Source organism: Psammomys obesus, unplaced genomic scaffold (genome assembly GCF_907164565.1).
Source record: "Psammomys obesus unplaced genomic scaffold, mPsaObe1.curated_primary_1811, whole genome shotgun sequence".
In the NCBI taxonomy this organism is placed as follows: Eukaryota; Metazoa; Chordata; class Mammalia; order Rodentia; family Muridae; genus Psammomys; species Psammomys obesus.
Window position 1 is genome coordinate 4,519,538 of NW_026585685.1, and position 27,145 is coordinate 4,546,682.

At 39.8% G+C, this 27,145-nt stretch overlaps 1 protein-coding gene across 2 annotated transcripts in view; it reads right to left on the reverse strand.

Annotated features, from left to right (window-relative positions):
* Positions 1-1,157: 1,157 nt before the first annotated feature.
* The window catches only part of Hipk1 (homeodomain interacting protein kinase 1), a 53,042-nt gene continuing 27,054 nt past the window's right edge, over positions 1,158-27,145 (reverse strand). Inside the window, exons 4-16 of one of the 2 annotated variants that reach the window (XM_055628679.1) lie at positions 25,810-25,929; positions 24,998-25,084; positions 23,836-24,020; positions 23,477-23,537; positions 21,748-21,973; positions 17,516-17,637; positions 16,514-16,648; positions 13,808-13,950; positions 13,232-13,414; positions 12,029-12,235; positions 9,307-9,548; positions 6,782-6,912; positions 1,158-5,873 (exon numbers count right to left, since the gene is read on the reverse strand). In XM_055628679.1, coding sequence (XP_055484654.1) covers positions 5,385-5,873; positions 6,782-6,912; positions 9,307-9,548; positions 12,029-12,235; positions 13,232-13,414; positions 13,808-13,950; positions 16,514-16,648; positions 17,516-17,637; positions 21,748-21,973; positions 23,477-23,537; positions 23,836-24,020; positions 24,998-25,084; positions 25,810-25,929 — 2,331 coding nt within the window. In that variant the 3' untranslated portion in view covers positions 1,158-5,384. Of the gene's footprint in view, positions 5,874-6,781; positions 6,913-9,306; positions 9,549-12,028; positions 12,236-13,231; positions 13,415-13,807; positions 13,951-16,513; positions 16,649-17,515; positions 17,638-21,747; positions 21,974-23,374; positions 23,538-23,835; positions 24,021-24,997; positions 25,085-25,809; positions 25,930-27,145 lie in introns of both variants that reach the window. The other variant, XM_055628675.1, reaches the window with a different exon arrangement.

Genomic DNA, 27,145 nt, shown 5'->3' on the forward strand with positions numbered 1-27,145 from the left:
GGTTACTGAGAAGTGGTGGTTTTTGTTTTTGTTACTAGCTGACTTAAATTAGGACCCGAGAGATATTTGAGATGACTTTCCAGGTGTTTCCTTGCCAAAACTGGAGGATGCAGCAGGGGCATGCTAATTTACATTTGTGGATTTAGGGGGAGAAACCTGAAAAAGTATGTCTGATGTCGTCAAAACCAAAACAAATCTCTCCTCTCTCTTGGGTAGGGTTCAGTAGGGATTTCTCATTTATTTGGAATTTTGCTATTTTTCAGTTGTGTATACTTTTGTGTGTCTATATGCTGGTATGTACATGTCATGTCATACAGGTACCCGTGGAGGCCAAGAGCCTGCCGGATCTACCAGTGCTGAATTACTGGAGGGTGTGAGCTGCCTGACTGGTGGCTGAGGAGGAACTCTTGCCCTCTGCAAGAGCAGTACACACTCTTGACTGCTAAGCCTTCTCTCCAGCCTATGTTTCTCATTTCTACCCAACTAAAGCTTCAGGAGCCCAAGGTAAATTAGTTAATTTAAACTGGCCACTGAAGAGTTAGGCAGGAGCATACATCAAAAGAAGTCAAATAAATATCATTTACTCAGGGACCTGCAGTGGTTAATACAGACGTCCTTTCTTTTCAAGAGAAATTTTTGTTCACTTTGGAGCCACAAGAAATTTGATCAGAGGTTCTGTGTCTGTGTGGCCAGAACCCCTGTGGCTGGAGTTACACTCAATTGTGAGGGGTCTGATGTGGGTGCTGGAGATGGAATATGAGCACCAGGTGCTCCCCCACTGACACAGCTCTCAAGGTTCTGGTTCTTCTTTAAAGAGGGACAGATCTCACAGGGCCAAAGGAGAGAAACAAAAACATCTTTCTGAACTCATATTCTCACTTTGCTTCTGTAAATGTTTGGTGTCACATGCTAGGAAACAAAGTTAATTAGCTTATCTCAAGCCATCTGCCTTTTCAAAGGGTCATAGTTAGGACTCCAGAGCGCTGGAGACACTTTACTCTTGGGAAATACTTCCTCATTTCCATTATGGAGACTTGTACAAAGATGCTCTAATGTAACAGTGTTCTACTCATGTTCAAATAGAATGTTTAGTCACTGCAAAGATGCCATTATTGATCCCCTTTACGCTCTAACACAGAATTAAAAACAGCCAGTCAGAAAATTTACCCATTTTATTGATGCATTGCAATTGCTCTACTTTTTACCATATTATGTAGAAAATACTGAAAATACAAGCTACTTTGTAAAACCAAAGACAAACATTGAATCCAAAGATAAACTATGTTTTACACAATGGACCCTTTTCCCATAGTTAGTATTAAATTTTAAATAGCTATTTCTTTTGTTAAAATGATTATTTTACATATTCCCTAAGTACACCTGCATTACAAACATAGCTCAGTAATTCTCAGAACTACCTGTTTCTAGAAGCTTTTTGTAAAAGGTAGCACACAACCAGAGAAGGGAGAAAGAAAAAAAAAGTTTAAATCACACACAGTAACTAGCATATCAAATACATTTAATAAAGTAGGAATTCCATTGCAATATCAAGGATTCAAAGCAGAAACACTAACATCACATATAATGTACATATAATGTACTGCTACATAGAGTGAGATTATTTTTCAAGCTGAATTGAAACCACACATTATATAAAGTTTAGCAACAAACAACCATGGAGACATGGAGACATGCTGCACCATCCATCAGTTAAAAAAAAAAAAAAAGTCAAAATACAAAGCAGGCTTGGCCATTCCTGTCACTGAGAGGCAATTTCATTTCCTATCCTAAAACAAACCATCTCAACTAGTAGATTTCTGCATAATCATGCAGGATAAACACAGATTACTGTGCTGGCCTGGCCAAGGGCGGTCAAGCTAAGCCCCTCTAGTGGAGGACGATGGATGAGCAACCATAAAAACAGGCGCTTATGGCCAGCATTGTTTGAAGTGGAATTCTTATTCCTGGGGTTGGCATTTCAGCTGAACACAAGGGTAACCATCTTCTAGTTGCAATGGAACCCTGAAGTGACTATGTGTCCTGGTGTGCCATGGTGGCTCTCTGGAACCCTTTCCACTTCTTCTCTCACCAGGAAAGAAAGAAGCTGGAAAATGCAAGTTCTAAGAGAGGGTTTAAAACCTTCAGCTGGTCCGAGTCAGGCAATGCTGACCCAGGTCAGCTGCTCACTGTAGCCATAGGCTCCCCTCCATGCCCTCAGGGCAAGCGGTCAATGTTAAGCCCAGGAGAGAATGAACCTAAGACTATGTCGGGCACATACACATTCAGCAGACACAGGTTAGTTATCCTGGAGAATCTGAAATGTCAGTTTGCAGACTGACAGCCTCAAAGTCTGTAAAGTCACACTGCTGGCCAGATGTTGCAGGTGATGATGCAAGCACCTGAGCATCCTCTGTCCTCATGGGTTTAAGACTCCCATCTTCAATAACTGCTTATTGGATGAGGGGGCAGGGTGAGGGTTGGTTCATTTGTTTGTTTTTTTTTTCCCTGCATCTCAATCCTATAAAAACAATAAATCTTGTCCCTTGTAGAGAAAAGATAAGGTATAAAAATGCTCCAACTAGAAACTAAAACTGTATTTAAACAAGAAAAAACTAGAATGCTTGGAGAAAAGGAGACACAAAGATCACATACACAAGACTTAAACTGCATAACGCTAGTGACAAATTACACAAATGCGTGGTTATCTCAACCAACAGACTGCTGAACACACAGCTTCATATAATGGTTAAAGAAACGACAACACACACCACGTTCCTGGCAGGCTGTACTGACTACCTGCTCTGCCCTGGAAACCCTTACTCCCCATGATGAAGAAACTCCAAATCCGTTGACAGCTCCTCGGTGTTTCGCCTGTTCAGAGCTTGCTGATCAGGCCCCATGAAATCTCCCATCTCCATCCTGCACCTCCCTGACACCATCTCTATAGAGAACCAATCCTAGAATTACCACTCAAATGTAATCATCAATTCAGGTGGACCACACCTCTAGCTCAGGGTTAACCTTCTCCCTGTAAATCCTTCTTGGGCAGGAATGTCCCCATCCCTAGTACCTTCAACTTGACCCAAATCTGTGGAGGAGTTGAATACTAGGACAATTTCACAGCTTGAAGGGCCCCAAGAACATACACGCTGTTACAAAGAAACCTCAAAACCGTGGTGATTCAAGAGGCTTTGGTTTCTTTTTAATATTCTTCACTGATTAAGAAACCTTTCTGTAAGCTTGTCACCAGTAGTTCTATAAAACCCTCCTCATAGTATGGGGACATATTAAGCAATACAACAGGCTCTTTGGTATAAACACATCTGTTACATGCTTTTTAAAAGAAACAAGCAAATAGTTTACTAGTAACATCAACTATGTGCAGGAACTACCGTGTGGAAAAGAGAGAAAGGAAATCGCATCCTAAGTGATTGCACATACTTTCAAATATGCATATTTAGTACTGGCTTCACTGCTCTCTCCTGCTTCCTGAACTCTCACAGAAGCCAGGCAGCAAGGCACAGTGAGAAAGCCACATAGGGGAATGCTTCTGTGAGAACTGAGCTAAGGATCCAAAATGGAACGGGATGGAGGTGGCAGTAAAGAAGGAAAGCTGCTGTTTTGATTTCTCACTGTTGGCAGGGAGACTGAGAACAATGCATTTACACAACACAGCTACTAAACCTGTTCTGTTAAATCCCAGTGAACAGCTTGGGGTCCACTGGGGCTTGCTGGTCCATCCTAAGGCAAGCTCACTGTAAACTCTATTAACCACTACATTTTCATATAAGGCACTACAATAAGGGAAGAGAGGAGAGGGGGAAGGAAAAGACACACACTGAACAACTCCTCACCAGACACACCTGTGCAAAACAATCCCAAGGGTCTCCTCTCCTTGCAGGCAATGTCCCTGCTCACTCAGCACTACAGTAATATGCTCTAATATAATTGCAATTAGTTCACATACATTCCAACAAGTATCAGTTCATTTTGGTTTAAATACAGTGGAGATATAATCTATCTCCGGGGTAACACTGGAGGATCAGATACACACTAAATACACAATTCAAGTGTAATCACTACACATTTGATTACAAATAACATTCTGGGTTAGAGGAAAATTGTTATATTTTTCTAATCAATATGTACATATTTAATTATGCAAAATATTAAAACACCACCATTACAAAACTTCTAAAATATTTTTAAATTCAGTAATAAACTTTTAAAATATTTTCTGCAGTTCCTACATGCACTTATTATATAAGTCTTAGTAAGAGAGCATTCAATTTGCTGTTGGCATACAAAGGAAGCTACTTTAAAGTACAAAAGCTATACACAATTTATCTGGTTTTAGTTTCCTTAGCGTTCCCCTCAAATCAATCACATAAAACAGAAGGGGGAGATGAAGAAAACACAGAGGCGTATTATTGGAAGTTCATAGAAATCTTAGGCAAAGCTCATCAGGGCCAGTAGCTCATCCTAGAGAGATTCTGCATACTATTGTATGCAAAAAACCACCACCGTAGTACACTTATCACCTCACTGGCTTTTCTAGTAGGAGAATTTAAGTTGAACCAGAGAGGAAAGAAGAACTTTTAAAAAACAATCTAAGAAAAAAATTCATGGTGCTTCATTTAAAAAGAATCCTGGTGGGCACAGACCCTCTCACACTGAGTAACTGGCAAGCGCCAGGCTGCCTTTTTAACGCCACTGTAATGGGCACAGAAGCAACTACAAAGGTTTCAATACTTTTGCCAAAAGTACTAACAACTGCCCAATAAGGACAACACAACATGAAAAAAATAACTAAATCACTGTAAGTTTCAATGTGCCATAAGCAAAGATCAACCTTTGAGGAGAAATGCCTAAGAGGAAAGTACAGCCTCGCATAAGCTGCTTTTAAAATAAAAGGCAAGAAAGTCTCACTTTTTAAACAAACAAAATGTAATGACTTTTTCTCATCTGTTACAAGATTCAAATCCTTTCTCAGCACTTTTCCTCTTAAAGAAGGACTTCACTTGTTTTTAAAAGCATTTACAGAAATCAAGTCAAAAACACAAAATGTATGTGAGAGGGTTAACTTCAGAACGTTCTTTCTTCCTTGGTAACTGCAGAAGATGGGCTTCTGAGCTCTTCCAAAGTCCAAAAATGCTGTCACAAGAATAAAGAATTAAAAATAGGGCAGACTTGGGAGACTACAACAATGCAGTCAACACTGAGAGCCGGTCCCCAGAGAAAAGCCTTCTGCTTCAGTGGGCCCCTGCAGAACGAGCTTGCTGGCTAGGAACTTTCAAGAGAAGATAATGGAGGCGCTCACCAGAGCCCATTAAGAACTCAGGGCCAGTAGCAGCCAGCCATGAAGCCTCCCTCGTGCTCATCAACTACAAGTAAGAATACTGACTGATCTTGGTAGGACTCAGTGGGTATCCAGTGTAAATTGTTGAGCCTCGGGAAGACCCAATGTAGGACTGAGTGGCAAACTGGTGTTGGTACTGAGCAGGGGCCACACTGGCGGAAGTGAGGAGGCTAGGCCCAACACTGACAGGCACCTGGTGCACCAGAGTGCTAGGGTGGGTGGTATAAGCTGCAGCATGCCTTGAGGAACCCTGGGGGGAGAAAAGATGAGCAATGGAACTGGTGGAACCCAATGCAGCAGCAGAAGTGGGGGCAGCGTACGTGTACAGGTGAGGCTGGCTTGGCAGGTGAGCAGGGGCTGGGGCCAAGTGTGGGTGCCCCGTCGAGTGCAGTGGGCTGCCATGCTGGAAGGCGTAGGGGGCTTGGGAGAGCGGGGCCACAAATGCCTGCTGTCTGCGGGGAGCAGGGTTGCTGCTTCTTTCCTGCGAGGTTGGAGCTGACGATGACTGCTGGTTCTGGAAGGAGGAAGAAGGGAATGAGGAATCTTGAGGTCACTCTGGTTCATAGCACTAAAGGCCTTGAGGTTCTGATGTGTACTGTCTCTGGACTGCCTTGGCACAGAATCTCCCAGACTGGCAATGGAAGCGGCCAGAAGTGAGCCAACTATGCCTCTGCCTCTAGGAAGAACAGATCCTAATTCTGCTCAAGAAAGCAACAGTTTGCACCTAAATATGACAGTGTGAGAGAGGAAGTGGAGAATCCTGAGTTCGTAGGGTGTCCAGACCTGCATGTTAGTAACTTAACTCACCCTGTCCTGGAATCAGTGGTTTTTCTGTAAACTAACCTTTCTTATTGTTTTCCTTGCTCTCCTCTAAGCTCTCCACAGCCCTCTTAAAGTGTGGAGCCTCAAGTACACGCACTGACTTAACTTCCGTTTGCACATAGCTAAACCTTCATTCCGATACTCACTTTTGACAGATATCATATGAGCACCAGAGTTTTAGCTGAGAAAAGAGGAAGCAGAAATGGAAGAGTACCCCTCACTATCTCAGAGAATCACATGGCAGGGCAGGAGATGTCTCAAACTCTAGGAACAGTTAGAATTAGAACCAGCTGATTCAAGTGGCTTTCTCTGTCTTGACTCAGGTAAACAGGGTAAGGATCAAGTTACTTATGGCCTGAGAATAAGGAAGAGAATTTGGTTCCAAAGCTTATATGGTGGAGCAGTACATCCCACACACACTCATAGATCAAATGAAGAGACGTAGCACATGCAGGCACGACGCAGGCCACAGAACACCAGATGTTCACCACAAAAGAAGCTTCATTTGGCTTTATTTAGCAGTCCAGCCAGAAGCAGGGTTCTCCAAAGAGTAACAACAGGGGAGAACTCAAACAGAAGGTAGCAGCCCCTAGCGCTTACCTGGCTAAGGTTGAGTGGCTGCACTGCGCTGGTCCCCCCTCGCTGAGCTCGGTACCCTGTGGGGGTGATACAGCATCCAGAGGACTGCCCACTCACTGAGGCCACTGGCTTGGTCTTACTGCTAAGGAGACCTAAAAAAGGGAAAAGAGCTCAAGGTTTAACATGATTGGCCTCAGCTTAGACTATCGAGTTTGTCTGTAGTTTGCAAGAATTTATGTCTCCCTATATCTTACTTCCTCAATTAGATTTGTCCAGAACAAAAACTACATTATCCATTTCTTTTCTGTCTTGTCACAAAGCCCACATAGATCCTTAGAAATACAGAGGACACATTCCATGCCTCCAATGAGCCTGTAGTTTTATGTAGGATGGGATTAAATAAGTGACAATGAGGAGCTGAGAGAGATATTGGTAATTCTTAAGACTATTTAAAGGTCCAAAGGATCTAAAATGAAGACAAAATTCTATCCTTTGGGGTATGTATTGTCTTCACATTCGAAGAGATTAATGGGCAATAGAATATAAAAATTGGCTTCCTTCTATGTTACCAGTATGAAAACTGGAATGTGGACTATATTATTATTAAGGATTCATATTATTAAGGCATAAGTCCTAATAATTATATTCAGGAACGAGGCATCAAGATGTTCTGCCTTGTCTTCAAGGTAGCTGACTATCTCTATGGGGAAGCACATTTGGCTATTCTAACACCAAAAGCCATTCTTCCCTTCCTTTGTAATAAGGTTGCCCAAGGGAAGCAGCTGCCTAACAAGACTGCCTTTCCTGAGCCTCTCTGCATCTAGAGGTTAAGAAAGGTCTAGAAGTTAAGAAACTTCTGACAGCTGGAGAGATGGCTCAGAGGCTAAAAGCACTGCTTGTTCTTCCAGAGGTCCTGAGTTCAATTCCCAGCAACCACATGGTGGCTCACAACCATCTATAATGAGATCTGGTGCCTTCTTCTAGCCTGCAGGTGTACATGCAGGCAGAACATTGTATACATAACAAAATAAATAAATTTTATTAAAAAAAAATGGGAAAGAAAGAAAAAGAAAGAGAAAGAAAGAAAGAAAGAAAGAAAGAAAGAAAGAAAGAAAGAAAGAAAAGAAAGAAAAGAAAGAAAGAAAAGAAAAGAAAGACTTCTGACAGGATGCTAAGAAGTCCCAGGTTCTAGTCCTTAGCTTCATGCAAGCCTAAAGAGCAGGGACACTTGCAGAGGGAAGCCATTCTAAGCAAAAATAAACTTCCGTCACGGAAAGAAGTCGGGACTTGTTAATGCACTTGTACTGCGCAGCTAACAAACTACCATATATGGACCTAAGCTCAGGGTCCAACGGCAAAATGGATGGAGGTAACTGTGTAAAAATAAAATCATCAAAGTATCACTGCTTTGACTGAAAGCCTAAAAGGCTTTTTAAAAAAGGATTTATCTTACTCTTATGTATGTGTGTCTGTGTCTGAGGATGCCCACAGAGTCCAGAGGTGCTGTTTCCCCTGGAGCTGGAGTTAGAGGTAGTGGTACGATGCCTGATGTGGATAACAGGAAACAAACTCCTGTCCTCTGGAAGAACAGCAAGCACTCTTAACCACTGAGCCATCTCTACCTCACAGTCATCTTTAATATTATCAAGTCCTTCCTATTCTAGATAATAAAATCCAAATCACCTGTGGCAAGTCAAACTTACTAGAGTCTTCCTGCTATTTAAGATATGTCTTATCAACTTACTGTCTGTTACAAGAGATAAATATACTGAAAAAACTATGTTGACACCAAACACAACCTCATTTTCATTTTAATCCAAGCAAATAAATGTAGGAAGATTTCTGAATTAAGTACTATTTAAGAATATCTGCTTTTTTCCCCAACTTGGGCCAGGCAGAATGGCTCCCACAAATACGGGTGGTAAAAAAGGCCATTCTGCCATCAACAAGGTGGTGACCCAAGAATACACCATCAAGAAATGTACTCTTGAGGCACTCAAAGAAAATTTGGCATAAAGGAGATGGGAACTCCAGAAATATTAGCTCAATAAAGCTGTCTGAGCCGGGTGTGGTGGCACACACCTGTAAATCCCAGCACTCAGTGAGGCAGAGGTAGGCAGAGTGATGTAAGCTCAAAGCCAGTCTGGTCTACAAAGTGAGTCCAGGACAGCCAGGGCTAAATGTTCAGAGAAACCCTGTCCTGAAACAACAACAACAACAAAACTGTCTGGGCCAAAGGAATAAGGAATGTTCCCTATTGCATCTGAGTACGTTTGTCCAGAAAATGTAATGAAGATGAGGATTCACCAAACAAGCACTACACATTGGGAACTTACATGCCTGTTAGCACATTCAAAAATCTGCAGATGGTCAATGTGGATGAGAACTAACCAACTGAATGTCAAATAAAGTTGTGGAACTGTCCTCACCCCCCCAAAAACGAATATTTATGCTTCTTAGTCTTAACTACTGGCATAGTATAACTGAATATTAGACATATACACATCCAAGAAAAACTCAATTCTAACGTTAAAGATCCTACTTACCTGAGGCCTGTGTTGCTACAGTGCAGTCACCAAGCTGTGTTTTCAATGGAGGCACAATGATGGTACGGGTACCAGTGCCATCTGCTGCAGCTCTGCCAGGTCCCTCCAGAAGTGTCCCACTGTTGCCCCGGAGAGCACCCAGAGTGTCAGTGGAATACGGGCTGTTCAGGGAGGAGTCTGAGTCTGGAGAGTCATTGACAGTCACGTAGCTGATGACATTTGACCTCGCCTTCAAGCCCGAGCTGAGGAGAAGGAAGTAGAGAAAATTGTAACTGCTCCGTTAAGCAATGTCTTAAATGGTCTATGGTTCTCTCCTAAATGACAAGAACCTCAGCAGCAAAGAGCTAAGAAGTATTTGCTCTGCATCGGGCACTGTTTTCACACACTATACAAGCCAGGGAATTTTTTCAACCCTGCCATACCTCCATTAAGTAGATAAGGAAATTAAAACCTAGTCAAGGAATTTATACATAGTCACACAAAGGGTAAACGGTAAAGACAGCACTCAGACCCAGGACAAAATAATTTTGGAGTCCACAATTTCTCCACATTGCCTCCTAGCTATTTTCAATCATATTCTTTCAATAACATTCAAGAACCACTCTATCTCCTTTATCATTTTCTTAGACTAAAATGTTTGTGACTATCTTTAATCAAATTTCTCAAAAAAATGAGAAAAACAACAACAACAACTGTTTTTTGTTTGTTTGAGGCGGGCTGTACACCAGGATGGCCTAAAACTCAAAATCCTATCTCTGCCTCCTAAACACTGCCACAACAGGTGTGTGCTGCAGTGCCAAACCCAGCTGTACTGTGGTTCTGAGAAAGCGCTGCTTCATGACTCTCATTTTACCATCTTCAGCTTCCCTTATATATTTGTTTTTAATAGAACTGGCTTAAGTCAAAGAAATCATGCTGGCTATACCTCACATATATGTTCTGTTATTACTTCATCACTTTCTCTTGCCAAAGGTTTATTTTTTTTTTTCTCTTCCCTTAATCAGTTCAATGAGCACTTTCACAACCTGACTTGTAAGTTTACCGTCTTTCAAATAGAATTAAAAGGCTCCAAATGAGCCAGGCACAGTGGCAATCGCCTTTAGTCCCAGCACCTGGGGAGGCAGAGGCAAGTGGATCTCTGTGAAATTGAGGCCAGCCTGGTCTATAATTCAAGTCCAGGACAGCCAAGGCTACACAGAGAAACCCTGTCTCAAAAAAACAAAACAAAACAAACAGAAAAATAAAACAAAATAAAAGGCCCAAAATGCTCTCTAACTTTGTTTTTCCAAGTTCATTCAAACTTTACTTGGCAGGCTGGAAAGATGGCTCTTGAAGAGTGCCTGTTGTTCTTTCAAAGGTCTAGAGCTCAGTTTCCACTACAAGTCAGGCAGCTAGTTCATAACAACTGCAATGGGAGCTTCAAGGGATCCCACGTCGTCCTCCAGCCTCCACAGGAACCAGACCCATAGGTACACGAGTATAAACATAATAAGTCTTTATCTTTGTTGATTTATACATTTTTTTTTTTTTTTAAAGATGCTGTGTAGCCCTTGGCTGGCCTAAAATTTGCAATGTAGACCTGGCTGGCTTAGAATTCATTAGAGATTTGCCTGTGTCTGCCTTCTGAGTGTTGGGATTAAAGGTATGTGCCATCACACCTGGAAATATCTTTGAAACTCTTTAAAGCTCACTTAGTTATAATTCTGTTAAAAGTCTATTAGTTCACTTCCACATGTGAACTAATGTGGAATTAATTTACTTTCGCAGGTAAAAGGTTATACCTAAAACCAAAAGCTCAATCAATCAAGGCTCATGCTAAGAGAAAGGCATGTCTCATAGTTCTTAAACTTACCAGTTCCCTCAGTAAACTGCCTAGCTAAGGGCTTGGTGTTGTGGCTTGAAAAGAAGTGTCCCCATAAGCTCACTTGGTTCCCAGTTGTTTAGCAATGTTTAGGAAGGTTGTGGAACCATTAGGAGGCGGAGCTTTGCTAAAGAAAGCCAGCATCTCACTGGAGCAGGCTTTGAGATTTAGGGCTGGACCTCACTTCCTGTCTCCTCTCCTCCTTTTTCCTTCCTCAATATGAATCAAATGCTGTCAGTCCAGACTCATGCCCTGCTTCCATGTCCTCCCCACCGGAACTGACTATATTTATCCTCTCTGAAACGCTAGGCCAAAATACCATCATTTCACCCTTAAGTTGCTTTTTGTCAAGGTGTTCTATCACAGCAACAGAAAAATAATACACCTGGCAAAATTGCTAGGCTATCAGGAAATAGGCTGATATTTAAAATTTTCAGTTTCAGATCATAAATAGGGGCAGAAGAGTCCTACCTCTCCCAGGCAGAGTAAGATATTATATGAGGTTCTAATAATCTAGCTCCCTACTCACTCCAATGAACTGTTCTTACATGTCTGCGATGGCTCTGTTTTCAGGACAAGCTCCTTGAAGGTAAGGATCGTGTCTGTAGTTTAACATGTATTTGAAGCCAGAGTAGCTACATCAACCTTTTCTCTGATGTGTCTAAAAGATTTTATTGATGAATAACATTACAGAAAATTTGACAAGGCTCAGTAATGAGAACTTCTGTGTTTGACTGATTTATCCATGCTATGCTTATTTGTTGTTGTTTTTTTTTTTTTTTTTTTTTTCAGTCAAACCGCCCTTGAATAAAGCTATCAGTCAGAGACAGACAATGTCTGACAACCATTTGCCTAGCTTACCTGTTGGGCTTATATTTGTTGTCCTCTTCTTCATCAGTGTCACTGCGGATAGTGATGACACTCACAGGAGGGCTGGGAGTATCTGGAATGATGATTGGCTGATGCTGGTCTTGGACAGGGACGAGGGAATTATAAGAAGATGTGGTACGAAGAGGACTACTTCCAACCAGAGAGTAAACTTGGGAAGGCAGAACTTCCAAGGAGGCTCTGTTGAGAAAGTTTACAAGGTAAGGCTAGTTTGTCCTTGCCCTCTACCCTGCCAAACTGTACAACTTTTCCTTTGACTTTCTAATTGCCTTCTGGTTCTTTTTAACCTAATCATTAAGATAATACACTTAACTATAAAAGGTCTAATGAAAAACTAATGATTCTGGCTGGTGTTTTCAAGGATAAGAATTTTTATCTTTACAGATGGGCAGGGTGGCACATGCCTTTAATCCCAGCACTCCCTCGGGAGGCAGAGACAGGCAGATCTCTGTGAGTTCGAGGCCAGCCTGGTCTACAAAAGCAAGTCCAGGACAGCCAGGGCTACACAGAGAAACCCTGCCTTGAAAAAACAAAACAAAACAAAAAACCAACAACAACAACAAAAAAGAATTTGTATTTTTCTACACCTTTCTCCCCAGGGTAAGTTTCACTCATCAAAATGTAGGCCAAATATGAAAACATGTCTGGCCAAACAGCTCAGTGCTTGACACCCTAACCAGATGACCTGAGCTCAATCCCAAGGATTAATTATGGCATGACAAAATTGACTCCTGTACCCTGTCCTGTGACCTACATACATCTGCCAAGGGATGTGCATCACATGCTCACAAGTGTGCACGTACATGGTACATGCATGCAAGCACACACATAGGCCGACACACACACCACTGCACATCACACGTATGCAAGCACACACATAGGCCAACACACACACACACACACACACACACACACACACACACACACACACCACTGCACATCACACGAAGAGTAAATGTAGCAAAAAATTAAAACATAAAGGTAGTGTGGATCTAAAATGACAGCAGAGCTAAAGAATGACCATACCAAGGACACACCTAGACAGATGAAAAGATCAGCCCACACTCAATTTGGCAGGCACTTGCTGCTTTATACCCAAAATACCTGTACTGTGTCAATTTGAATGCCGCACAACTCACCTTAAAGTTTTAACCATAGGATCTAACACAGACTTACTTGGAAGAGACTGGAGCAGACTGCTTATTCTTCTTTGAAGGGAGGGAACTAGTCTGTTGTTGTCTGACAACATGGGCAACACCAACATTCAGAGGCTGAGCAGTGGCCAACGTCACATGGTTAGTCAGCAAAGATGGCTGCTGCATGATAGTGCTGTACTGGTTGCCATGAGAGTGGGCATTCCTGTACCAAAGTAACGAAACAGAAGAGTGACTCCCCAACGCACTCGAACCCAGGACCCAATGGGTACTGGAATGATTAAAACACTAAGCACAGTTGTATTTTACTCTTATGGTAGTCACTGGGATTTTAAGGCTTTAAGATATCGCTGTGTTCTTTCCATTCACTTAAGGTTCTGTTTAAATAGGAAGCAAATGATTCCTGACCAGAGAGCCGGCATCTTCCTATATCTCAATTTTTCTTATGACTCTTTTTCTAGACTAATGAGTCCTTTTCTCAAAGAATTTCGAACATAAAATTTCCTTAATTTTCTTTCTAGTCTCTTCATATCAAGTATTCCTACTCTACAGGATCCTACTCATACAAATCTCCCAGAGAAAAAGAGAAGGTGCTTGCCTCCAGTCGGCTAGCTGCTGACTGCTCCCCATGGCCTCTGGAATAACTGCAGTAGGCTGGACTGAGTTGTGTAGAGCTACCCCAGGCAACTGCTGCCAGGTTGAAGGTAGGAGAATTTGTTGGGTTCCTCCAGGCCAGGCTTGCTGCAAGGAAACACACATAAAAGATCCAGACTTGACTCATTCTTAGCTTTTTATTTCGTTTTGCAGATGAAAGAATAATTTGTATCTTAAAAAAAAGTTTGTAGATTGTTAACTTGCAGAGATTAAAGAAATAAAGTATAGAAGGCTTACTTTGCCTGCAAGGGTTGTGAAAGGGAAAGAGGCATACTGCTCTCCTTTGCCTGTCAATATAACCTGACCAGCAGGGTACTAAAAACAAAGGTCCCCACAGTTTCTATGATGTCATGAAAAGAAACCTGGAGGTTCAAGTAAACCCTGGTGAAATGATATTCTTTTTACAAAAGCCTGTAAAACACATTCCTAGAAAGAGGACTTCCTAGGAAGAGGACTTGCTTTGGATTAAAAAATAGGAATTCTAAAATTTGAAAGCCAATTAGATAAGACAATAAGGCAATAAGCCAATTCAACCCATAATATATATGGCAGAATTGCCCCCTTTATTAGAGGGGTAGAAACTAGAGCAGACATGGATGACCACATACCAAATGCTTTGGTAAATAAGAGCTAATATTACTTATAGCTATATGATAGAATTAAAAACTAAATCAATAAACAAAAAAAATTTTTAAATATTTTAAAGCTCCATATTTGTTCTTAAAAGTTGTTGAAACTATATCCGTTTATGTATTATTTGTAGAGATGTGTTTTAGTACAAAACTAATCACTACAGGAAAATAGAGTACTTCTAGTCTTTAAGAAACAATGATGGTACTCGAGATAGACTGGGTAACAAAAAACATCTTCTGTAGAGAAACCAGCATTTTCTGGAAAAATTAAAAAGTAACAGGACATTTCCTTTTTAAACCTGAATTTGGCAGTACAATTACCTACTAGGATACATATGGTTCTGTTTCATGAATTTCAAATTGCAAGGCCATCAAACAGTTTTAAAAATATTTCTGCAAGTAACAGATCCACTTGTTACAAATACTGGTTCCAAACCAGAAGCCTTCTGAGCAGAGAAACTGCAAACACGTCTGCTACCATACGCAGAATTTAAAACAAAACAAAACAGAACAGAAAATAAGAGAAGATGTTAAGTCACACCATGCGTCTTTCCATAAGCCAACACCTGCACAAGACAAAGCATGTAGTTTAATACAAAGCAAGAGATAACATTCCAATGTGAGGCAGAAATCTGGCGTTCCAAGCGACGAACTGTTTTGACAGGAAGAACAAAAATGTGCAAAGCTTAACAAAAGGCTAGAGCAGCAAAGGTGAAGGGTCAACTGCTATTCTCAATCTCAAAACTACAAGTGAGCGAGTTAAAATGTGAGCCAGCCAAGCTGGAATTGTATCTGACTCCTTAGCACTCAGGTTTTATGCTTGTAAGAAACAATCCACATGCGGCAAAGACTTTTAAACTGAAAACCAAACAAGTTCCATCCAAGTATGTTTCTGGAAGAGTTTCATTCATGAATACTTGGGAGATAACAACAGAAATTTAAATCCACTGTGAAAGATAAAGACAAGGAGACTCAACAGTATCATTTAGGCTTGCAGAGGCTTACCTAATTTTAAATTTCAAATATCGAAATGCTGTATTTGAAATAATTCTAACTTGCCCAAATAAACCAAAACAAAACACAGCCAAAATCACTCTGTATGTTACAAATCCTGAAATACACTGCAAAGCAAGCTGTATTTGCTTTTTCCATCTCTAAGCTGGACACACCTACAATGGCAGCTATCAGCACTGACTTTTCCCTCAGGACTTCTAATAACAAGGATCCTGTATGTGCAAAAGTTTTTCAGCCATATTTCCATCTTTGTATTACAACTTATTTATAAAATAATTTCTCAAAAATCCCTACAAATAAGTTCACCTTTTATTTTGACCATCAATATGACCAATTAGTGTATTTTAAAGGGAACATCTTTAAATGGAAGATAAAAGGTGACACTGATGTTGAATGCCAAAAAACACTATCTTCAGACAGTCACAGAAGGCAGTTAATGTTATGAGAAAGTAATACATTAAGACCATTTTAAGCATTTCTATATACACAAAAGTTTTAAAATATTAAAATAACAAAAGGGGGGCAGCTAGCTTAACAGGGAGTTCAAATTTTGGCATCTGGATACCTGTGGCAGGGCCAAATGTTAGGCCATTTCCTTCCATCTCAAAAGCCAAGGAAGGTAAGAGAGGGCAGAAAACAGGTGAGAATGTTGAAGCTCTCCTGAGGCTACGAAGAGAGCTTTAACCACACTAGGCTGGCAAAGAAGAATCACACTGTCCTCAGAGTCAAGCAGTGCTTCAGCAAATGTTGGGGAGGAAACAATGAGACATTAAAGATGGAGCAAGAACACAGCCACAAGATGGCACATGCTTCCATGCCCTCTGCAAAGACTAAGCTAGTTTTTTTTTTTTTTTTGTTTTTGAATGAGAAAACCAGAAGAACAGAACAAAAACAAACAGGAAAAAATTTAAAAAAAAAGAAAAAGAAAAAAGAAAGAAAGGAAGGAAGAAAAGAAAGAAACCAAAGAAACTCCGTTAGTAACACAATCAAGTGAGGGGAATTACCAGTACAGCAGCAGTCTGTTCAACCAGCGCCGGCCGGCCGGCTGCGCAGCTCAGGGTAAAGGGCACCGCATACTGCGGTGTGATGGTGGCTACTTGAGGGTGGAGAGTTGCTACCATTAGTGGTGTACAGCTTCCCTGAAATGTAGATTAGGCAGGTGAGTGAAATGACACCGAGGCAGGTTATCTGGGTTCAGAAGGGTCCTCATTCCCCCCCAAGTTATTACTGACAATGAACTTATTTCATATCACCTAAAAGGCACATGCCAAACACAACTTCTTTTCAGCTGTGAGGAGCTTTGGCCCACTAGGCCAAAGGTCAATGCTATCAGGCAAAAACAAAACAAAACAAAAACAAAGTACAGAAATCTTTCTTGGACCAGAATCAGATCATCCATCTATAAACACAGGTATTTCATTTATGAAACCTTCCTCTTACTCACAAAATAAGCTTTTGGGTTTCAGAATTTCTTGTACATCAGGGGCCACCAACATTTACATATGGAATTCAAAGTGTAATGTGTATACTATACAAATTCTTGATTTTGTCTGTGACCTTAGTTTCAATCATCTGGAAAATACAACATTTTAAAGTTTTCTATTAAACACAGGGAATAAAGGACTAAATATTTGAGGAGGTAACCTGATTGATTTAGCCTTAACTGTTACAAAATTCTAAGACCAAGTAAAAAGGGATACCAGAAGGGCAAGAAGGAAACCATACATTTTACAGTAAAGAAAAATTAGCATGTGTATTATCTTCACCATTTCTCAATGTCTAGAATGTCATCTCTACAAGTCTAAAAAGATAAGGGGAGAGTTGTAAAAGACAGGAGTGTTCTTATTCTCTTATAAATATTTCATTTTAAGACGTCTGAATCATGAGCAAGAAAGATCTTATAGACAAAGAAGATACCACTGTTTTGTTTTTTTTTTTCCAGAACAAAATATGATTCTTCATAGTGCTTCAGCAATATTGAGTACGCAGTATGTTCTGGCGTTTACCTGTGTAAGTACTCCTGACTGTATCTGCAGTGGCTGAGCAGCCGGCGCCTGGGGTACAATTGGCACAGCATTATCCATCCTCACAGGGAATCCAGAATGTTTTGTTGTTGCTTGCAGCCCAGCTGGTGGAGAAAGCATCAAAGTTAAATTGCTTTGCTGGGTCTAAGAGTACTATGGGTTGTTGCTATTTGTTGTTTGTTTGTTTCCTTTGGTGGGGGGGTTCTTTTAGCTTTTTTTTTTTTTTTCACTGCTAAGGTTTTAATTCTAGACACTTAAAGACAAAGCCTTTTAAGTCACAGAAGTCACTGAAGTTAAGGAAAGGAGGCCGTTTCCTTCAGATTAAATTAGTGCAAAGGCATTTAATATAGGGAAGACTGGCATAAGGGAATATAAACTCTTATAATGTTACAATACTTATTCCACCCCCGTTAACAGTCCAGGTAAGAGCCAGACAAGCTTCATTCTCAGTCACATTTACCTTCTAGCTCACTAGGGGAGTGGGTAAGAAAGAAAGCGCTTTCAGACTGGAATCTACCAAAAACAGAGAGTTGAACATCACTCAGTAATTTATGATCTGCTAACCTCTTGTATAGAATGCCTTAAAGGATATTTTCCTCCTCAAAAAATTAAAACCTAGTTAAAAAAGTTAGTTACATGCCATTGCTGAAAGTAGAAAAAGTAAAGTCAACAACAAAAAAAGAAATTATGCCTAGGATTAAAAAAAATCGCTTATATATTTTTTTATTTTAAATGCTGGCTTATTCTAGAAACCTGCTCTTGCTGGCGGCTTTCCCATCTGACTCCTGCAGTTGAAGAGCAGCTTATGAGCTGCTGCTTGTGAACAGTGCCTATGGTCTTACTTATCACAACTTATTAGCATTTGGCATCAGCAACAAACAAGTGTTTCCTGTAAACAGCACTGTCTCAATCTGGGGGAAAGGGGGCAACACAGTTCTTTTTGCAAAGACTAAAGAGCCCAGAAAGAGTTCTTATGAACCTACCCTCCTGTCAGCACTTTCACTAGAGTGTAAATTTCTGTCATGCCTCCTGCCTATAATTCTGCTAAGTGAAGATGCAAGCATTTTAATTAAAGACTCTAAAACTATTACCAAGCTTAATCTCCCTCTGCCTCTTCTCTCACTCCCACTCAGCAATGTCTTCTTATGTGGCCCTGACTAGCTACAACTCTGTCATCTTACTGCTTCAATCTTTCAAATGCTGGGATTACAGCTGTGTGCCACTATCCCTGACCTACTTTGTCTTAACATTACTATAGGAGGGTCGTGTGAGCATAATTTATAGAGCATAATACTGCTATTTTCAGTCAGTCTTTCAATTTTGTTAGCAATTTAAGAGGAATTTAATAACAAGCTGTGACCAAGAAAAAAACATACTCTAGAAATGTTCAAAGAGGAAATAGTAAAATCAGGTGTAAAACTACTTAAAAATGCCTTTTAAAAAAGTGCTCCTTATATAAAAACAAAAACTAAAAAAGATACTAAAATTTCAAAGTTGTCAGCCATGCTGCCTGAGGCAAGGCTATCCCATAGGAAAGCTAGGCCATGTAAAACTCTTGTCTATAGTCTCAGGTGCACGACTAACTTAAGGACAATGTTGTATAATAGCTTCCCAAAACATGCAGAGAGTGAGGAAGCAAACTCTGGGAGGAAATGTTCACTACAGCGGCTCATCTATTGCTCTCAGAGTGATAAAGTAAAAGGGGACAAAATTACAAACTAGTTGATATTGGGCAAAATATGTACTATACTAGCCAACTGGAATAGTATGTAAAGTAATTTGCAGTATCGACCAGTGTGTCTAAGTCAAACTAGTTGCTTCCTTCTACCACAAATAAAAAAAGGATGACAAAAGGCAATCATTTGTCCTGGAATTCTGAACTAAGAGAATGGGAGTTATTTTTTGTTACCTTTCTTTTTCTGAATATTGTGCTTTAAATATAGAGAACTAGAGAAATGTGGAAAGAAGACTAAACTGCCAGATACTCTTAGGTATAGCCATTTTGTAAAAGAGGATAGAAAAGTAAGCGACCTGACGTGAGGACTGTTGGACAGAAATCAGCACATGGATTAGGTTGCAACTAACATCAAGTTACACAACTCTCTGGGATTTGAATCTCTAAAGGCAGCAAAGGAATAGTTCAATACATAGGTGATAAGTCCACTGCCCAGGTTCCAATTGTTCTACCATAAATGACTATAATACTTTGGGCATATGCAGGCTTCATCACTTATGACTTCCTAGAGTCATACACAGATGAACCTGTAAAAGGACTGTCCAGTGCATATTATAACACATCTCAGGTATCACCATCACTACCTAATTTGCAAACTCCCTCTCGTCCAAACATTTTGAAATCCACTCTATTAGCTCCTCAAGTTATCTAGACTTCACCAGAAAGATGTTTTATTATCAAATTATACTAAAAGGGGCTCTTACACAGTCCCACCCACTCTGCTGCCTCAGTTTACATTTTGTTTTGTTGAAGAACTCAAAAGTTCTTTTATTTCATCTCAGTGTCATCTGAAAAGCAGCAGAGAATCTCAGAATCTCACTTCTGAAAATTGTTCCCATAGAATTTACTTTAAAAATTAAAGTGAGAGGAGGGATAGCTCATTTGCTACATTCTATACAAGAATCAGTTTGTACAACCCAAAGTATAGAATCTACTCCTATGAGGCATATATATGTATATATAAATATTTCGGTAAGTTAGGCTAAATTTGCATTTACGGATTGTGAATCTGCTCCTCCGCTCTCCCTGTGGTCTCTCCCTGGTTTACATCGCTATCGCTCTCCTGGCCTCCCGGTAAGCTCTCAGTCTCCCCCAGCCCCTCATTTCCTTCCGTTTGCTCCGACTCTGTCAGAAACCAAACAAACAAAAGTCATAATCAATAAGTAACTGAAGTAAAAGGATAAAAATGCTAACTGCTTCTATGTAAAAAGCTATGAGAAGCCTAGATCCTGATTTATTCCACGCTGATACCAAGTTTCTTATTCTCTTTTTTCAAAATTAGTGTTTTAAATTTGCATCCAAGTAGCGGGTTTCATCATAGCATCCTCATACAGCTCATGACACTTTCTTCCCATTCATCCTCTTTCCTATCATCCTATTCCTCCCTACTCCCCCTGTAGGCAGTTCTCTTTCCTTCCCCAGTTAGTGCCTCTTCTGCTTTCCAATTACATGTACTCCATTACCCCGTTTCCCACCTCCCTTAATATCTCTTCCTCCCCTACCACAATCCCCTTTCTAATTTTATGACTTACAAACAAACACACACACACACACAGAATTTTAAATCTAGGATCCACATATCAGAGAAATAACATACAAGATAAAATATGGTATTTGTTGTCTGAGTCTGGCTTATTTACAGTTTTTACTTCTGCTTTGTTGGGAGGCAGTGTCTGACTATAACATCTGACTAGCTCCACAGTTCTGCTGGGATTACAGGTGTAAGTCACCACACCAGCCTAACACTGAATTCTAATGGAAAGCCAAATGTGTTGTCAGAAAGACTCAAAATACTTTAACCTTCCAAATAGCTTACCAAAACAATCAACACACATTTCCTATATTTTAGAGGGGAAACATAATTGAACAGACTAGATTGCAAAACAATTATGAAAAATAAGGAAGCATGGAAATATGAAAATTAATCTTACTGGAACATGGAGTTTGAAGGATATGAATCATATACTAAAGCAGATGTCTTAATGCCTTCCCCAGAAGTACCTCAGCTTGTAGAATTTTTCAGTTCAAAAAATAATATGTATTACTGAAATTTTTCAGTTTCTATATTAACTGGTTTATATCCTATAATAAAATAGCATCTTACTTTAGTTTGAAATGGAATGAGATTAGATTCAATACATAACAATTCAGATTATAGCAATTTAAAGATATTCTATATACTGAGATGTATATGCTTATACAAGATAAATATTTTGCTTCAATGACCACAAATATATGTACACATTATAAAGCAATTTAGTTAAGGAAACAGAAAATGAGCTCCTCCAGTCTGTCAGACAGTATTGTAATGAGTATAAAATCAATGTAAAGGGAAAAATCTACTGTATGACAGCTCCCGATTTCAGTTCATCTTCATCATCAAGTTTAAACTTGTGAAAGATCAGAACTAAACAAGTAGATCTGCCTAGAGCAGGCAAGTCCAATATAATACTACGAACAGAGGAGTTTCCATACTTACTCTGAAAAGCAGGTGGACATACTATAAATGTTTGTTGGAAAGGATCTGTCTGAGTGCAGATCTGGGTGGTTCCAGGTTGTAGGGAAACGCCCTGCTGGGCAACTCCAGGAACTGGTGCAGCAGACGATGGGTACAAAGCTGACTGGTAGTTGAGCAGTGAGACATCTGAATTAGCCAGAGAAAGGGTAGCAGCTGCTGCAGTCGAACTGGAAGCTAAAACACTGGCCTAAAAACAAGAGGATTACATAATATACAAGTATAAGATGGAGATAAACAAGATGCATATTCTTAAAAATTTTTTATAAAAAAACTTCGGAGGCAGGGTCTCATGTAGTCTAGGCTGGCACCAAATTCCTTATGTATCCATGAGTGACATTTGAACCCCTGACCCTCCATCTCTACCTTCTGAGTGTGGGACTTACAGGTGTGTACAACCATACTTGCTTTATGCATGCTGGTAAGCACTCTGCCAACTGAGCTATACCTGAGGCTTAAAAAAAAGGAAAAAAAAAAAAAAAAAAAAAACCAAAACAAAACCCTGAGAACAAAGGGTTTATTTTACTCTGTTTCGTTTTTTTGAAACAAGGTCTTCCTGTGTGGTCCTAGATGGCTTAGAATATGTAAACCAGGCTAGTCTAGAACTCACAGAGATCTACCTCTGCCTGCGGTAAAAGGTGTGCACCACTCCATCCCTTTTTGTTTTTAACTATTTACTGCTGAGGGGAGTCAGTGCTCTCCTTCCACATGCAGGCAAGCTCAGGTGTTAGGTGTGGCAGCAAGCACCTTTACTCAGGATGGCATCTTCCTGTCAGCCCAGAAGAAGACTTTAAAGTGCCATGTTATCTATCCCAAAAATAAGTGATAATAAAGAAAGACTATGAAGGCAAGTAAGCACATAACGAGTGGCAAATGGCTATTGTTTGGTGCTGTCCTGGTTGTTACTATATAAAACAGCTACTCTGCACAAAAAAATGCCTGATAGGAGATTCCACTAAAACTCCATTTTTTAAAGAAAGTAGACCAAACTAAAAAACTGAGAAGCTTACATTTTTAGAAACAACAACAAAAAGATGTATTTCTTATTACCAAGCAAATATAATACAACCCCATTAAGATCATTATTCAAAGAACCCTTGAGTAAATAAAATCCTATTGGAAAGAGTGAGTGATTTTATTAAACTTAGTAAAACTAGCAGCAACAAGTAATTCAATATCTAGAGCCCATGTGTGCTAAGACTCAGAAGGACATGGAACGGACCCTGTATTTATATGCTGTCAAGCATATGATAGACAGGTATGTCAGCCTAGTTGCTTTTTCATTATGCTTGCCAAGTAGGAATTTCTTTTTTTTTTTCCTAATAGAAGAGGCTGAATCTCAAAACTGATCTTTATTATTATTGCATGTCTGTACATAATCCTGGGGAATGTGGACATGTGTGTTCCTACCGTGAATAGTTGTGTGATCTTCAGGCTTGCAATTTTACCTCGTGAGCCAACTTGGCCGGGCCCACAATTAGAAAACACTTAACAAGCAACAAAACACCAATACAACACAAGGGCTGATTTCCTTGTCTTACTGCCTTCTGTCTCACTCAGGCTTGTGTTTGCAAAATTGTTCACCGAGTACCTGATTGTGCACTGTGTTGAGCTGGTTGCTGAAGCTCATGGTGAGGTTTGTGCTTGTATTTGGAGCGACATGTGTAGTGAAGGGGCTCTTGATCTGACTCACTGTGTCGTACATATGAACCCTCCGCTTGCAGATCTCCATGTTCTGGAAACAAGACTTAACACTGAAAAAGATCAAACATTCAGTAAGTGAATGCTGAAAGTTAAACAACAAAAACTCAAGACAAACATGCAACAAAGTATTTTTTCAGGGAAAAAAAATAAGAATCAAGGGCTTTTATAACAACAAAAAGAAAAACACACACCTCTCTGTCCCCCAACTTTTCAGTAAGAAAGAAAAGCGCCAGTGATCCAGTACACAGGCACCAAAGTTTCTGCTAGCCTGACAGCTCCCTGTGTAAGATGGCAACTCAACCAGGAGCCCTATCACGGCAGAAAGGCCACAGGCCATAACATACTCACTGGTTACTGTGTGGAAAATCCAGAAGGTGAGTCATTGTCACAAACTGATGGTTGAGAGTTTTCAGAGGAGTGATTCTCTTATCTGCATCAATCGTCAACATTTTCTTTAAGAGGTCAATGTATTCTCTCCGATCTGCCTTCTCTGCCAACATGTCTGTTCCCTCTAAGTCTGTAGACATATTTACCTTCCAAAGAAAATTAGAAATAGCCTATTTCTCCACTTAAGTTAAATAGTAGATTAAAGATTTACTGTGTCTGCTTTTGTCACCAAAAGAGAGAAAGCAGGTATTTAAAACAGGCTTTTTAGATAAGAAAAAACTGGGGAAATTAACTTTAATCACAGAATACTAATTTCCACAGGAGGAAAATGTTCTGCCTACGTGGTACAACAGAGCCAAACTGATTCTTGGCATTAAAATTTCTACACAAGTTAAGCAATAAAAATGTCTGTTATTATTGAAATACGTAAGATTCTACTGTTGAAAAGATTAAATGGCACAGTACAAAGTGTTTAAATTTGGAACACAACAAGCATTCTCAGTAAATGTGAGCTCTTATGCAATTATTTATTTAGCAGAGAAAATGGGACAAGAAAGAAATCTTTATAAATACTACTCTAAAGTAATGACATGTAACAAGATCCAGTGAGCAAAAGCAAAGGAGAAACAGACACAGGTTGACTCTTGTTTAAGATTTTGGAATATTTATACTGAGCACTGGTGGCGCAAGTCTTTAATCTCAGCACAGGGCAGAGGCAGGTGACTTTGAGGCCAGCCTGAACTACAGAGTTAGTTCCAGGAGAGCCAGGGCTTCACAGAGAAACCCTGTCTCAAAACAAAACAAAAACGAAAAGATTATAGAATATTTGCACAGACTTCACCAGTTGAACAGCCCTGACCCAAAAATCCCAACTCTAAAACTTCCAAAATCTTAAAAAAAGTTTTTAGTACCATCTGTTGGGCAAAGAGCTTCAGATTTGAGAACATTTTTCATTTTTGTATGGTTTGGGTTAGGAAAATCAAGTATCATTAAAGTATCCACTACTTGGAATCTGATGTTCTTTTAACACATGGCAAAATATTAGCACATATAAGCATCAGAAATATGTCTCTGATTGAAGAATCATATATACTCTTGCCTCTCTGAAACATGTCACACTTACCTGAGCCATGTCGTCCAAACAGTTAAAGATGTACTTCCGAGCTTCTTTTGACTTTATTCCAGTTTCCAATTCATGTTCTTCAGGTGTCTAAAAAACATGGAGATTTTTTTAAAAACTCTACATTATTTTCACATTTTAATTTTAATCTGAAGACTGAATACAAAGAGATTGTATTGTCACCTTGTCAACTACAAATGGCAAAGACAGCAACCTGAAAATCTTGCAGTGGAGAGGTGTGACCTTACTATTGGGCTGTCCTTTCAATGCTGCTAAAAAGAGGAGCAGCAGCAGTGATGCCACAAAACAGATAAACCTGATGTTACCATTTTTCTCTTAAAGCTTCTTGGACATGGACCCCACACCCCAATACTATTTAACAGGATCATGAGGTTAATTAATTTCTCACACCAAAGGGGTAGGCTCAGAATTAAAAACAGACTCTTATTATCTCTAAGGCTTGAATGTGAGAAATTAAAAAATTAGGCTGTCTTAGCACGTTTAGTGGGATTTCTCTGTGACAGTATTACAGTATTACACACCATGTGAACTAGAGCACTGTCCTCCATATTCCCCTCAGCTGCTGAGCCTAACTATACAGCACAACCTCAGCCAACTAAACTAGCTACGCTGTCTTGATTTTTATCCATTCATAAGGCTAAATAGGAACACTAAAATAATTTTCCAAAGGGTTGTCTCCTACAAATGCCCCCCTCCACTTTCCCTCCTCTAAGTCAAGAAATCATTAACTAAAGTCTAAATTCAAAGTTGGGGTAGGAAGTGCAGACATGGGCAGCACAGGAGGGAAGACACACCTTAAGCCTCCACAGTGGGTACCCCAGATTTGGATCTCTGTTGAAAAACCTGGTTGTTTTTGTTCCAGCACTGAGAAGATATTCAGCGGGCAGGCCTTGTGTTTGTGAGATATAACGAATCTGAAACATCAAAACCATCAAACATCAATTTCAAGCAGAGAAAAAAATTATCAAAACCTTCTATACTCAAATATTAATTCTGGTCAGAAAAGAGGTATTTATAAAAAAAAAAAAAACTCTCTGATCAACACTACTGAAATGTAGCTGTAAATCTATATACAGAATGCACAGCAAAAAGGAACACCCAAATATTTATTTAGTAACTACTACAAAGCACTACTTAAAAAAAAAACTTAGTTTTGAGATATTTTTAGTGTAATCTGTTTTTCTCTTAAGTCAGACTTTTAATAAAAAGTTTAAAAAAAAAAAAACTAAACTAAAAACTAGATTTCTGGGACAGACCAGAATGGTTTCCAATTCAGAATAATGACAAACCTTACACAGTGCAAGAGGTTCTTATAGCACACACATATGCAAACTGCGTTTCTTCATAGAATGTCAACTGTGGGGACTAGAGTAACGGTTTCACAGTTAAGAGCACTGGCTGCTCTTACAGAGGATCTGGGTTCCATTCCCAGCACCCACATGGCATTTTGCAACCACTGTTAACTCCAGTTCCATGGACCTGATGCCACCTTCTAGTTTCCACTGGCACGTGGTTTACAGACATACATGTAAGCAAAACAGACAAACAATAAAAAGTAAATCTAAAAAAGAATTTACTAATTGTATTATACAACAATCAGCATGTAATTTTTCTTAATGTCTTTCTTAATCTACGCCTACCTAAGGACAAACAACGTTTTAATCATCAATGCATTCGTTCCTTCAGTGACCCAAATAGTATGGCTATCCTCTAAGGATAAGTGAAAGACCCTAAGTGTAAGAACTTAGAATTATGAAGCTATCAGAAGAAAACTGATAGGGAAGCTATATGATATAGGTTGCAATTATTTCTTGGATATAAAACTAAAAAGTACAAAGAAAGAAATCGCACACAAACTAGGCTTCAAAGTAAAAAATATTTGTGTACCAAACACCACCATCAACAGCTAAGAAGGCAGCCTACAGAGTGGAATAAGGCATGTAAAAAGTCCACTCAACTGTCATGGGCTACACCTGTGCAGGGGTTCTGGGTTATCTCCATGCATGCTACTTGGTTGGAGTATCAGTCTCAGAGAAGACCCCTGTGCTCAATTTTTTTGGTTCTGTTGCTCCCCTTGTGGAGCTCCTGTCCTCTCCAGACCTTACTGTTTCCCACTTCTTTCATAAGATT